The sequence below is a fragment of the Diorhabda sublineata genome, chromosome 7, assembly GCF_026230105.1.
Source record: "Diorhabda sublineata isolate icDioSubl1.1 chromosome 7, icDioSubl1.1, whole genome shotgun sequence".
NCBI classification, from domain to species: Eukaryota; Metazoa; Arthropoda; class Insecta; order Coleoptera; family Chrysomelidae; genus Diorhabda; species Diorhabda sublineata.
The window spans coordinates 32,951,028-32,966,609 of record NC_079480.1 but is presented as its reverse complement, the minus strand read 5'-3'; the positions used below and the strand labels follow the sequence as shown (position 1 = coordinate 32,966,609).

Below are 15,582 nucleotides of genomic sequence, written 5' to 3'. Positions count from 1 at the left end.
TTAAAAATAAAGAGGCTGAACGGAAATTGTAGATAGTTCTAAGGGGGATGAATTTATGCAAATGACACCAAGACGGTTGATAGTTTTCAAAAGATATAGTATATGAAGTCGAGGAAGATGGATCTTCAGATAGGATTTTAATTTAAACACTGCGGAAAATTTTCATATTCCTGGTATAAACGTCCCTCTATCTGACCTCTCACATTTTCGATCGGATTGAAATCAGAAATCAGTCAAATTGATCGATAAATGAGGCCATTTTTATCAAAATCAACAATTCTTTCTAACTGTTCAACCGGTAACATATTGTGCACTCATTAAACTATACAAGGTTGTCCAGAATCATCACCGAGTGGGTAACCAAGTACATGTCTCAGGAACGGATTATATTACAGCTTGTTGGGGGAAAAATTATGACAAAAGTGGTTCTGAGAAATTATTTTCACATTTTAAGGTCCACCACTAGAAGGTGTATTTGAAAATATAAACTTTTCTAAATTTTACCCAATTAAGTGGCACTTTATATACGATAATCGAATATTCAACAAATTTTCATTTGACAATGTTTAATTTAACTCTTCAAATAAGACATGGGGGTGAGTGGGAACCTTGTTATGAAAAAGTGCCTGTAAGTCCGTCATTGAAAAAGCGAATCGATATCTTATTTCTGTCCCGATATATCTCAAGAAATTGGGTAAATGGCGAGAACTTTTGTTTTCCTACGTCTATTAGGCTGGTTCGTCGAAATGGAAATTGAAAATTTATTCTGGATGAAAAATTCTCACATTAACCTACCTGTAGTTATTTGAACTGTTATTATAATAATCTTATTATTGTCGCTAGATAGCGTTATCTAAATTAAAAGCTAATGTTAATAACAATAATAACTATTAATAAACCATATAACAAATCTAATAATTAGCAACAAACAAGATTTTAATATCCGGTTAGATTATTGCAACTTGGTATTAAATATGATACCCGAAGGATCCGGAAATATTATCACGAATTTTGACGCTGCGTTTCATAGTAATGGTGGAATAAATCACCATAATATGCACTACTAATCCGAAACAAATCTCGAACAACAGGCTCGTTGGTCTTTAAATGAGTGGCGTGGGATTCTAGTTGAACAAATTATTTTTTTAATAAAACAGTTAATAGAGAAAGATACTTAACCTTTTTAAGAAACGAAACGAATTTCCACTTATTTCATAATACATACCACCAGCCATTCGTGCTGACGTGTTCTTACAACAACGATGATTATCCATTATTCTATATATATTTAGATTGGACATACCCTGATAAGATGTGTAAGTTTATTCATTTAGCCATCCAATGTTCCAGACTTAACTTGCTTAGATTTTTATTTGTGGGATGGAATAGAAGATCTCGTTTAGACCAATAGACCCAAAACAAGAGATGATATTATTGAAATAATGGGACGGGTAATAAGAAGTATTTCAATGGTAGAAATAAAAACTGCTGTTCTATCTACCCATCAACGACTGATTTCATGTATAAAAAATACTGAAGTCATAACCCTTCCAGCTGACTTCATTGCCTTTGGATGTGGTTTACCGGCTGCAGTCCACTCAGATGATGATCGTTTTGATTCCCAAGTGAATTGATGGATCCATCGTCACATATAAAAGTAAAAAATTTGATTTATAACGTGTAAACATGACCAAACACTGCCCTGAATCATCATCACGTTGTTGTTTTTGACGGATTGTGAGTAAACGCGGCACCTACTTTGAAAAAACCTTTTTCATGGTCAAACGTTCATACATAATTGTAAAAACACACAGAACACTCAGCAAACTAACGCAATTACAATTTAAGATTAGATATAACTAATTTGTGAATTTTTTTTATGTTTTCTGGTGTAACCATCTCAATTGGACGACCAGAACGTTCACCATCATCGGTGTCTGGACGACCACGTTTAAATTCAGCAAACCAATAACGAAAAATTTTTTTTCGATAGAGCAGAAAGCCATTGGTCTACAATAGAGTGCTTGTACAATATTTTTTTATCAAAAAGCAATGATAAATCAACACAAGAAATTGCTTTGAATCTATTGTTTCGAAAATAACAAAAGTAGTTTCACTTAAATGGCTGTCACTAATCGAAATGTCATGAAATGCCATCTGTGTGTGAATCACACGACTTATTAAGTAATGGTATAATTCTTTCCTGAGATATGGCTGCTGGCCGTTCTTAGTTGCTCACCTGGTACAATATTTTGTAGAGATGCTATCATTATATTATATTAATGATAATATATTTCAAGTTAACTCTGTATCGTGTTATTTTAGCATTGTGATATCTGGGTTAGAAGCGGCTGTGTCTGTTTAATCATTTCTGTACGAAATTGACTTTCTCATTGATACTTTCCACCACTTTTGTTATCTAGTGGGTCGTAAAACTAATTATCAACTTATTGGATATATATTTTTTAGGCATGGAACATGATACAGGAAATTGCAAGTGCCCCGATGATCGTTGTATAATGACATCAAGTAGCTCAACAGAAAAGTTAACACATTGGTCGTCCTGCAGTTTGGAATATCTTCACCAAGCGTTTTCTCGCGGAATGGACTATTGCTTAAGAAATAAGCCTAAAGCATTATTTGATAGTCCCGTATGCGGTAACGGATTCGTGGAACCAGGTGAACAATGCGATTGCGGCCTTGAAGAACATTGTGATAATTATTGTTGTAATGCCAGTACTTGTATGCTGCACATTAACGCTACTTGTGCAACGGGAGAGTGCTGTGATCTAGCGGTAAGTAATCGAAATATAATTTCTATTTTGATGCTCTACAAAATTTGTCCAAAAAAACGTCATCTTGTTAACCTTCCATTGATTTTTTCTGCTTCCGTTTTAATATTTTGGATTGGTACACAAGAAAAATATGAATCACCAAGAACTACCACACAAAGTGTGGTTTGTTCGGGTAATTTTTTTTATTTTTTCGATATCTACGTTGTTTGCAGACGATTTTAGACTTTTAGACTTCTTCAGCTCCAAAAAATATTCATTTATAGTCATGCTCAGTCCCACTGAGCTAAAGTTATTCCAATCAGATTATCCATTATTTTACTGTCATTGGTCTTTTTGTTAAATAATGTTGAACTACCTAAGGAATAAAGACTTCTGTAATCGGGAAACCCCATTCTGCGGACAGTAAAATAGTTTTAAGAAAAAAAGTCTCATGAATGACTCAACATAAAAGTTTATGAAGATATTTGCATATTAATTACTATAGAGGGTAGTTAAAAGAAGAAATATCTTATATAGGTAAAAAATGTTTAGCTGTATACGATAAATAATAGTTAAAAAACCTTCCAGAATGGCACTGGTGTAGTCAGAGGGTGAATGTAATAATTTTAGATGAACTGGATTATGTAGAGTTAAAGAAATTAATATTGTGGTTAATTATTGAAAATGGAAAAAGTGTGAAAAGTTATACAATGCGTAAATAAATATTTGGTGCTTCATTTAATATTTACTGAAATAATAATGTGGCGCCACCTTTATTTTATCACATTTCAACGCACGATTCTTCATATACACATATTGCTGTTGTCTCTACCCTTCATATCTTTTACTTACTTACAAAATGACTCTCATATATACAAAATGATTGCAAAGGATAGATTATTTAATATACAAACTCCTTGTTTCAGACATGTTTACCAAAAACAAAAAAAACTCTTTGTCGATCCGCAGATTACGAATGCGATCTTCCCGAATATTGCACGGGACAATCAGAATATTGCCCCGAAGACGTTCACAAACTAGACGGCGAACCATGTGAAAGAGGACAAGCTTACTGTTATCACGGGTCTTGTAGAACCAGAACTGATCAATGTAAATTGTTATGGGGCGATACGGGGAAATCCAGCGACGATAAATGTTATATGCTAAACACTAAAGGCAACAGACACGGAAACTGCGGCTACGATAAAATAACTCAGACTTATACCAAATGTGAAAATGAGTAAGAAATACTTTTAAACATTATATTGGGGTTCAAAACATCCTAGGACCTTGTCCGATGACCAATTGCCGCTCTTTCTTGTCGCAGCCTTTCTCATCGCAACTTTTCTTATCGTTCACATTCAGATACACTCAATAATTTTTCTATTCCGTGCATTCATGATAATCTTGGTCTTTCCATTCCATGCATTCATGATAATCTTGTTCTTTCCATTCCATGCATTCATGATAATCTTGTTCTTTCCATTCCATGCTTTCATGATAATCTTGTTCTTTCCATTCCATGCTTTCATGATAATTTTGTTCTTTCCATTCCATGCTTTCATGATAATCTATGTCGGTCGTATCCTCTCCTATACACAAGTGTCTTTTCTACTTTCATCAACATCCCCAAACCATCATCACCGAGTTTTTCAGTCGAGATTACACATAAATCTAATATCCGTTCTCCCTTTAACCAGCTCAGAAACAATCTTCTCTTAGACCCAGAAACTTCAAACTATCTCCCATGTGTTTAATTTTTTTCAGCCCCCTGCAATATCTTTAAAGAGGTTTACTGCTACCCTTTCAAAAACGCCAGAGTCCCTTAAACTCTTGTTAACTGTAGAAGTATTCAAAGGCAGGTCACCAGATTAATTGACCTGAGCTGCTATCTCTGGGCCAGTGAGTCGTCGATCACGTCTACTGATCAATACGATACGTTTATCATCAGTAGTTTTGATTTTTCGAGGCCTACCTGAACGTTTTCTATCGCCACTACTCTTGGTAGATGCAAATTTTTTCACATTTTAATCCACGCTACCTACGTCGAGGTATTTTTAATTAGGCGGCAATGGTACGGTTGCTTATTCCTTAACCATAAAGAATTGTGATTAATGCACAAGTTTCAACTGATAGTTTTTTGGTTTTTACCTATTTGAAAACTTTCAAGTCGGAATTTGCGAGAACGAAAACAATTCGTATACGAACTTCACCAAAAGATGTCTTGGTCCAAAAATGTCAGCATGTTCTTGCGTCTCAGAGGACTAAACTACATAATTATTTTTGGTTTATAAGATACCTATGAAAGAGAAATTTGTTAAATGTATTATTTTGAAATCTAAAGAATGGATTATGGGGTGGGCAAAAACTTTTGACCGGTCATGTAAGTTCTGAATAGTCTACTCGAGATTGTGATTAATGTTGGTATTTTCAAAACATATGTATATACATACATTTTTAGGAATGCTTTATGTGGAATGTTACAATGTACACATTCAAATGAAAAATTAGAATTTGGTATGGAATCAGTTGCTATAATATCTAATGCGTTCATTAACAAAAATGGTTCGATTATTGCTTGTCAGTCAGCAATTGTGGATTTGGGAATAAATCAAGTTGATCCTGGACTTACTCCTGATGGTGCATTATGTGGAGATGGAAAGGTGATCCAATTACATTAGTTTTATCTATTATTTAGCATTCTATTTCAAATAATTTTAAAATATTATCTGATCTAACAATTGGAATATATGAGTTATTTTCCTTGCTCATTGAGAGTTTTGACGTTACAGAATTTCCAATTTTTGAACCTGTTTCAGATGTGTGTTAATCAAACATGTATATCGGTCTCCGCTTTAAGAAAACAAGGTCCGCAATGCCCCGATGATTGTAACGGTAACGGCTGGTGCAATAATAAAGGAACTTGTCATTGTAAAGAAGGTTTTTTCCCTCCCAATTGCCACTCCCTTGATCTTGGAGGATCCCAGGATAGTGGCGCAGCGTTGATTTCAAATGGTTAGTATTTGTTTTATTAAAAAAAAATTTTCATAGTGAATTATTTGCAATCAATAAAAAAAAAACAATATACTTGTGATTTAGTGTTGGCGTATCGTTTTACTATTTTCATTTATTTACTGATTCAATTACACGTTTTTGAAATATAATTTGAACACATTCCGGATGTATTCTGAATATCTTATCAACATATAAAATTCCAATTTGAATTCAAAACCCACTAGGAAAATCAAATGTGAATAACATTCATTTTACTATATAATAATCCTTTGGAATAGCCAGTTGAGATATTTCAAGAAAAACAGGAAAAAGTTGAAGATTTCTAAAACTTTGAATGAAAAATATGAAGCGTTATTGCAGCTTCAAAGAATAAAATAGAAATTTCGCACAAATGGAGAACATAAACAACTCACAACAACAACTTGTGGAAGAGTTTAAAAGGAAAATAAATATGAAAATACTCGGAAAGTTTTATCACAAATTTAATTTCTGAACGCAACCATAATATTTGACATTTGACAATCAACTCCATCATATTTGACATTTGACAACCAACAATACGAAGATTGATAAATAATAAAATTTCATTCGTACCCAGCATTTTTTTTTATTTGTTTTAATAAAAAAAAAAGATTACTTTTGTTTGTTTTAAAGAAAAAGTTTAGGTCTTTTTATGGATTGAGGCAGTACTAAGTTTTACATCTATAAATAACTATATTTTGATGAAGACTGAAGTCGAAACGTCAATTTTTTCTCAATCTTTCAAAAACTATTTAAAAAAACTAATTTTAAAACAGAAGAGACCTAAGATAAAGAACATTTAGAAGCATTCATATAACTATTGTTTCATTACTTTTTTTAGTAACAGTTGAAGTACATCCTACGATGGAATTCGGCAATCATACAATAGTGAAACCGAAATTGTACCATGGGCGAGAAAAGAGACAAATTTCGTCGACAAAACAAAAGGTAGTTCAAATAAGATTTAGATAAATGACATATATACAATATCATATTTATTTTTCACGTGATTCGGGTCCATTTCCAAATATCACTTTCTTCTTTAGGTTGACGACCAAGTAGATATCAATGTGGGAGGGTGGAGGTGGGGAGGTGATGCAGTTATTCTTGAATTTATCAGAATAACAAATAACCCGGAAATTTTGAAAAAAATTTGACATATAAAGGATTCAGTATTTCAGTTTTATATTTATAAGAAATATACAGGGTGAAAGTAGAAGTAATTTTTTTTGAAAAATCACACTATATAAATTTTTTAAATCCACAGTTGTGGAATGAGAACGTTGTAATACAAAATTATCGGAAAAGGAACGTTAAAACTATTATAGAAAATATACAACAGCGTTTTCGTGATGATACAAAGCCAATTCTATAACATAAAATTAGAAGTTATGGAACAAAATTTCAGGTTTCAAAGGGGACCCCTGTGCTCTAAAAATAGAACAAAATTTTATTTCGGATTCTGTAAATTCTTGATTTTTTGATACGAGTAGTTTAAAAAAGATATCAAAAACTTTTATATACGGAAAATTCATAGAAATGATATTTTGCGAAAAACTGAGCTTTTGATCCGGAAGCTAACAAGATTTTTTGGAAAAAATACATAAGATTCCATGGTTTTTAGCATACTATCACGATAAAAGTCTATTGTCAAATATTATTCAGAAATTTTGAAAAAATTGACATGTTTGTTTAAAAAATTCTATATTTCCGAAACAATTTGAGATATCGATGTCATTTTGGCATAAATCAATTGAGAAAAAGTATGTCAAAGTGACTTTTTATATTGGATTTCTCCAGTTTCATATTTCTGAGAAATATACGGGGTGAAAGTTGTAGTAACTATACAACACTGTAATACAATAATATCGAAAAAGGAACTGCCGCCTCTAGAGAATTGACATAATTTGTTGAAAACTTGCCTATAAACTACAAACCCCCATAAAAATAAATTTGACGTATCTTTACATATTTTCGAATTTCCTATTCTAAATATAGAGGGTGGTATGTTTTCAAATTGATACAAATTACTTTTATTATTGTTTTCATTTAGACTGGAACACACACCGACCATATACAAATCAAGATGGAAGTTGATGGACAAGACATGATACTAGATTTAACCATAAATAAAGATTTGATACCACAAGGATTTTTTCACAAACATCAAGAAAACGGAGGCTATAAAATCCACAAACCTTCATTAGAGGTTCGTAAATAAATTATTGTTTACTTACTTTTCTTAGGATAAAATTAAATATTTAGTTTTATGTGTATGTGCAATCATCTTCAATTGGATCTCCAAGAATTTTTCTCCCTGTCAGGTCCACGGTCCAGGTGCGACCCCAGAGGTCCATGGGAAGCTCTGAGTGTACTTGAATTTGTGTAAATGTATCAACTAAAACTAGTAATAAGTATTTTGAAAGTTGCTCACGAGAAAAAAAAGTTTGTGAACTTCTGACTTATATTATCTATCCTTATTTTGAAGAATACTTTTTGGAAATGGAAATTCTTCCTTCTTCAGGAATTAGTATTAAATTAGACACCTCTAGCTTTTTAACTAACCAAGTTGAAAGTGATTGACAAAAGGTTAAACAGCAGGAGACATCTTTTGATTAAATTAATAAAAAATATCCCTGGACATGATTCTCCCAATTAATATTTATTGTTGTGAACAATAAAAAGGTTTCAGCAAATAATAATATTAAAAAGTAATAAAATTCCCTTCAACTGAGTTTCAAGTTGTTGGAGTTGAATTTGGTGCGTCCATGGTGGTGCACCGGTTGGGTCCTTGGTGGTGCACCGGCTGGGTCCTTGGTGGTAGTCGCACTAAAGAATGAACGAGTTCTGGATAAAAACTTGCTAATAGAAATATGAAATTGAAATTTTGTGAGCACTATAATAAAAAAGCCAAGTTGAAAAGATATTAGAAAAACTTTCCAGCAAATATAAAGAATAATATCACCCCAAATTTACTAAAATTTGATTTGAACTTTAATTAGTCGTTGTAGAATGATAGATAGAGGACGTTTTAGAATATATACCAATAGAGTGGAAGGTCGACATAAATTAATTCCTTCAAACAGTGGAACGTTAAAGTTGATTACTGAACCAAGGAATAATTAAAATATTTGAAGAAAAACGTAACAAACCGAAAGGCATGTTACATTTTTCAAGTAAAAAATATTTTTTTTTACATCGATGTTATGAATGTTTTTTTCAGGAAGTGAACCTTTGCGATTATAGTGGAAAAGTCCGAGGAAAACCCAATTCGTGGGTGGCAATCTCGACATGCGATGGACTTTCGGGAGTCATTTTTGACGGAGATGAAATGCATTATATCGAAACTCGTAATAGGACGGCTGATATAGAATCCGATCATTTTTTATATAAACATTCCGATTTGCGAAAACATAATAAGACTTGTGGATATGCAGGAGACGCTGTAGACCCCAACAAATTTCATAACCATAAAAAAAATAGAATATTAAGGGTAAGATATTAATATAATCAGACAGGAGAAGTGAACATATTGACGCAATAAAAATATGGCGTCGTATTTAATATAGTAATTTAATACACCGGGAGGTATTAACCCAATTCAAGGATTAACAGAAGTCTAGCTTCATAAGTTTCTAAAAAAATTTTTGACGTTCTTCGAAATTTCATTCAAGTCGCACGCTTGGCGGTCAAAAAAACAAAAGAATCATAGCTTCCATTATTTTTCTGATTTTAGCATCTCAATACCATTGGTCTTAGCTTCAAAATAAGCAGGCTATGTTGTTATTGACAATTTTTTTGCTAAAAGGAATCTTGAACAATGATAAAGGGTTATAATTAACAGTAATCGCTTTTTTAAAAGTCGAACGAGTTTCTTAACTCGATCTTGTTCAAAGCTATCCCATTTTTTAGTGAGCACCGCGACGTTTTAAACTCCGATTTTGTGTGTGTTGCCATGGGGCCTGCAGTATGTGGACGAGAATTCTCCTACATTATGATGAATTTGTCGCTGATGAAACTAAGGTGGAGAACGACGTGATCCCCTAAAAATTCTTTTTTGCTTCCATTGAAATGGCCGCCAAAATCATCCAAGAACCACCCTCAAGTCACGTGTTCTTCTATGCAACACTAAGCGAATCTTTCTCTAGATCTTCTCGTAGATTCGTCCTCTTCTATCGCTACCATGCAGACACACTCTGCTTTCGTCTGTAAAGAGAACGTAGCCCCATGCGTTTTCTGGTAAATCGTAGATGGGCTGGGGTTGATTTGGAGCCAGTAGCTGGCTTTTTCGGCTCAAGATTAGCTGTCTTAAGCCTTCTTCTTACTGTCCAGTCAGTCTAAACTACTCCCTGCGTTTATCTGAACTCTTGTTGGACTTAAACACCAGTGAGGACCCGATTTCTCAGTGATAAGCTGACAATGAATCGGTGATCTTTTTCGGATGTACACCTTTTACTTGGGTAACCGCGTCTTCAATGAAATACTGGCTCATGTTCATTTCTTGCTGACTCTGGACTTAGTTGTTACGGATACCGGTTGTCCAGATCGCGGCGCGTCGACAACAGAGCCCGTTTTTAAGAATGTCTGGTACTTCTTCCAGATTGTTGAACGATTTGGTAGCGGCGAGTTCGGAAATTGTTGTTGAAATTATTCAGTAAAGTTAGTTTGCGTGAACTTGCATCAGTTAATCATTCTACTCGTCGAGCATGTGTTATCACGACACAACATGCTTCGTTTTATTTTTTTTTTTTTTTCGACAGCGTTGCCAGAATTATGAGCGTTGCCGGATTTATGCTGACCTCTATCAATATTTATAATGTGTATTCGCATATTATTGTTCTCTTCTATTGAAAAATCTTGTAAAATTAAATCTGGTTCTTTTCTCAGCTTCAAGAATATAGATTTCGATTTCATTAATATATTGATACATTTTCTTTTAGTATAAACGAGATGTAGACCAACAGTTAGTCAGAGGACCCTATAATGCCAATAAACAATCCAAATATGTAGAACTAGTACTTGTGATAGATAATCAACAGTACAAAGAATTGGGAGAAAGTAAAACTAGAACCATTAACCATGCCAAAACTATTGCTAATATTATAAATGGGGTAAGTATAAATATATAACGTCGTTGGTGAATCTGTCAGTCCAGGGTATCTTCAGGATGCGTCTATAGAGCCACATCTCAAGTTTTTTTATCATTTGAGCTTTCAAGTTCCAAGTTTCCAGCAGTACTGACCACACATATTCCATGAATCTTATTCGGATGTGGAGCTTTAGATTTCTATTTGCAAACATTGAGGAGTACTTGACAAATGCCTTTCGAGCCATGTCAATTCTGATCTTGATTTGTTCGTCTGGATCCTGAGGTAAATTAGACCACCTAAAACGTCTTCAGGTCACTCAAAAATTGAACTGGTTGATTCACTGTAAACTTGAGAAATACTTACATTATACAATCTCTTGTTATCAGTTCCAAAAGATAAGGATCGACCATAACTTGGCAAAACGATATTGCAAAAATCATCTAAAGAGGTAGGATCTGGATGTGCAAAACGGAAAATCTATTTTATTATTGGTAAAAAAAGAAGAACTTTCCTACAGAAGCTAATATTTGTAAAACATTGGATAAGCCAGAAAAGAAAATACTCCGGTGCAAATATATCTTATTCTTAAAGGTTTTATTACTGTAATGTAGCGGTCTCCAAACTACGGTCCACGGGCCAGATCCGGCCCGCGACAGCTCAAGCCTAATGCCATCAACTGGCAAAGTATGCGATGAGACGGTTGTTAATTAGATATGAAAAATTAAAATTTCGGTTATTTAGTTACAAAGTAGTTTTAATATAAAGAATAAGGGTCAACCATTATTGGTTAGCCCGAAGGTACATTACAAGTAAGAAGGTTTTTGTTTTTCTTTTGGACATAAAAATAGACTATAATTTTTCGAACATGTTTGATTTAGAAATTTAGTGGATGCATTAATTGAAAAGGGCTCGTATTTAGACAGTTAAATATTATGTTATTTTTTTTATTTTAAATCTTCATATCTAACCAAACATTGGGCGATAAGTTAACACATAAAGTTGAAACACTCAATTCACTACTTTGGAAAATTGGAAAAAACTGTTAAGCCAGAAAATAATTACTTAAACTTGGTTTCTTGGCGTACTCGACGAATGTCAAACGATTAAGAACTCTGAATACGTGTACAAGCTGCCTTAAATACTAAATCTTAACGTATACAAATTCACATTCATTACAAAATAGTAGTAAATTTAAATTTTATAAATAGTGCGAATTTTATTGTCCTAGTACTTGATAAATTTTCAAATATATCTTTTTAGCCCAAAATAGATTTGGAATTGCATATTTTAATGGTACATTGTCACAAAAATCAATGGAATTTTGATAAACAAACAGAACAAATGTAAATTTTAAATGTTATTATGATAATTATTTTGTCTGTAAAGACTGTACTCATCAACCTATTAAATTGGAAATTTTGTTGAATTATTTGAATCAATTTTCGTTATTGTGGTAGCTTTTTATTTATTTTGGTTATTTTGTACAGATCCTTGTTGTCATTCTTCTCAATTTGATAAATAGTGTCATATCCAACTCTCATAAGCAAATATATTTCATTTTTAAGTACATCCGCAAATATTTTGTATTAATTAGAAATTTTATTTCAATTTCAGCTGTATTCTCCCTTGAATATTTTTATAGCCTTAGTGGGAGTTGTGATTTGGAGTGAAAATGATGAGATCAATTTTTCTGCCAACGGCGATACGACACTTACAAATTTCCTTCATTACAGAAGAGAAAAATTAATCAAAAGCCATCCTAACGACAACGCTCAACTATTAACGTAAGTATTGTATAAAAACGTCGTTGTGTTCATAGAAATGAATTTTATATTTATGAATAACCCTGTATATAATTGTATAATACTCATTCACCAACAACTAATCATGTAATTTACGAATTTGTATTTTGTTTCAGAAAATTTAATTTCGATAACGGCGTTGTTGGAAAGGCTCTAAAAGGTCCAATTTGTACTTATGAATTTTCCGGTGGGGTAAATACCGAACATTCACCTGTTGTAGGACTTGTTGCCACCACTGTTGCCCATGAAATGGGTCACAATTTTGGTGAGTATATTGACTTTTTTCGATGTCTACTCAATCAATCTCTCAATTTATTTATTTCAAGTTAATTTGGTGTCCGATTTATTTAAACTGCTATCTATATACTTAAAAATTATTAGTTTACAACTTCTACTAACAATTTATACGTAGCAGAAAACTGAACAATTATGAGAAAAGACTAGATAAAGCAACCGAAATGAACTCATCGAAGGAAAAACTAAGTTTATAAGATAAAAAAAGAAAAGTAACTTAATAAGAAACAACAATAGAAGAAATAAAATATGAAATGATAGATCAATGAACAAAATGGTGTAAGCATCGGTAAAAAACGAAAGACCAAATAAGCAGATTAATGTCAAGAAGAAGTAGAACTTTAGAGAAATCGTGGAAGGTAACATTAGACAGAACATAGTAGAAGAAATGAGGAACACCTGAAAATGTTAATAGAAAATAATTCAAAAAAACGATGACTCGTTCTGCACCATGTGTCATTAATAGGTCGTTGAGCTCTTTGATAATCTAGTATCTAAGCGCTCCGTACTAAGAATTCCACCAGAGACGACGTAGTTACCTGAAAAAATGAATTCTAGTAAAGTAACTATTCATAACCTTGAATAATCCTCATTTCCTTGATTTAAATATACTTTCAAAAATGAGTTTTTGTTGACACGATTGATTTGTTTTTGCGTTATTGCACTACATTGTTCTTCTTCTTCCTATTCTTCTTGGGCCATATCTGTTACCGGATGTAGACAACTTTCCACACTTAAAACAATTGATTTGTCTTCAGGTTATCACACTCTAATCTTTATCTTCTTGTGCCATGTCCGTTATTGAGCACAGGCAACCTTTCACTTCTAAAACTGTTGATTTGCTTTTAGGTTATTGCACTAAATTCTTCTTCTTCTTGGGCCGGATATAGACAACCTTCTACTTCTGAAACAGTTTATTTGTCTTCAGTTTATCACACTGTATTCTTCATCTTTTGATGCCATGTCCGTTATTGAACACAGGCAACCTTTCATTTCTAAAACTATTGATTGTTATTGGACTTTATTCTTCTTCTTCTTTTTGGGCCATATCTGTTACCGGATATAGACAACTAACTGATAATTCGTTTACCCCGGTGCCGATTTGGTAGTAGTAACAGCAGCTGCCTTTTTACTCAAGAAGGAAAGAAGGATTTGATTACTACACAGGGCCAAATTAATATTCATTACATATGTTATAAATTTACCAGTACAATTCTCAAATCTTAAACTATATCAAAAAGTTCAGTTTTCTCGAACATACGATTTTAGTTATAGGAGTATCCAAACTACCTTTTGAATACCAAATTACCTCAAATAAGTTTCTATTTTTTGACAATAAAGCACCACGCTATCGAAAGAAATTAGTTGCTAAAAAAGAGGAAGAGCTTTGTAGAACCAATCAAACAATTAGTGTTATTTTGACGAAAATTCAATAGATCCGGCCAAAGTATATTGTCGTTTTTTACCCATTTTTCTACAGAATGTTTTTGTTTGCTCACATCTATCTTGTTTTTAGTATATATTTCTATGTATAATCTAGGTATGGAACATGATACAGTAGAGTGCGATTGTCCGGATGACCGTTGCATAATGGCACCAAGTAGCTCAACTGTAGCTCCGAAGCACTGGTCGTCTTGTAGCTTAAGCTACCTCCTTCAAGCCTTCACTCACGGTATGGACTACTGTCTAAAAAATAAGCCTAAAGCATTATTTGATAGTCCCGTATGCGGAAACGGATTTGTGGAACCAGGTGAACAATGCGATTGCGGCCTCGAAGAACACTGTGATAATTATTGTTGTAACGCCAGTACTTGTATGTTGCACAGTAACGCTAGTTGTGCAACGGGAGAATGCTGCGATCTATCGGTAAGTTATCAAAGCGACACAAAAATAATTTGAACAAAAGTTTTTATCACATTTTTTAATTATAAGTCTTTCGGTAATGGTTCTAATCAGAAGGGAAACGTCAAGATAAAATAAAATCCAAATAAAAAACAACCTACGAGCTCAAGTTTCAATAAATATATACATAATATCTATTTGCACTTATTATTTCGAATTTCATGATTCGAGGTGATGGCTTGCCGTTCCTCAAAGGAGAAAACAACTACTTTCCTGGCTAATACCACGAAGAATATTGGATTACATCTCTAATCTACATCTTTAATGGCTTGTAATATCAAGAAGAGGAGCGTAACCACTGACTAGTTTCGACGTTGTTGCGTCTCTTCTGAGTGGCGTAACAACTTATCGTACGGAGTTTCTTATCCGAACTGAAGACAGTCAGCCGGCGCGTTACTTGATTCATGTAGTTGAACATTCCTCAGTAGACGTCTTCTGGCGACATCTTCACTTCCAACTGCGAACCATTAGTCAAGTAGATCTGTAGCCGTTGACGGCGATATACGTGAATTGAATTATTAGTAGTAATTAAAAAATGTTTTTTTTTTTTAATTACATAACAATTTTCCTTTGTCACGCCATAACTTACGCGTGAACGAGTGGGTAGATTTCGCTAATTCTTTTTTGGTGTGTTTGTTATTGTCAGAAGGTTCTTATAAAAGAAAAAATTTAAAAAATCGCGCG

General features: G+C 33.2%; 1 protein-coding gene across 2 annotated transcripts in view; it reads left to right on the top strand.

Annotated features, from left to right (window-relative positions):
• The window catches only part of LOC130446272 (uncharacterized), a 98,982-nt gene that overhangs the window by 64,008 nt on the left and 19,392 nt on the right, over positions 1-15,582 (top strand). For both annotated transcript variants that reach the window (XM_056782407.1, XM_056782406.1), the window contains exons 8-18: positions 2,470-2,795; positions 3,701-4,014; positions 5,236-5,437; positions 5,594-5,789; positions 6,652-6,758; positions 7,864-8,019; positions 9,034-9,303; positions 10,751-10,921; positions 12,515-12,684; positions 12,819-12,967; positions 14,537-14,862. In XM_056782407.1, the coding sequence (XP_056638385.1) occupies positions 2,470-2,795; positions 3,701-4,014; positions 5,236-5,437; positions 5,594-5,789; positions 6,652-6,758; positions 7,864-8,019; positions 9,034-9,303; positions 10,751-10,921; positions 12,515-12,684; positions 12,819-12,967; positions 14,537-14,862 (2,387 nt within the window). The remainder of the gene's footprint in view (positions 1-2,469; positions 2,796-3,700; positions 4,015-5,235; positions 5,438-5,593; positions 5,790-6,651; positions 6,759-7,863; positions 8,020-9,033; positions 9,304-10,750; positions 10,922-12,514; positions 12,685-12,818; positions 12,968-14,536; positions 14,863-15,582) is intronic.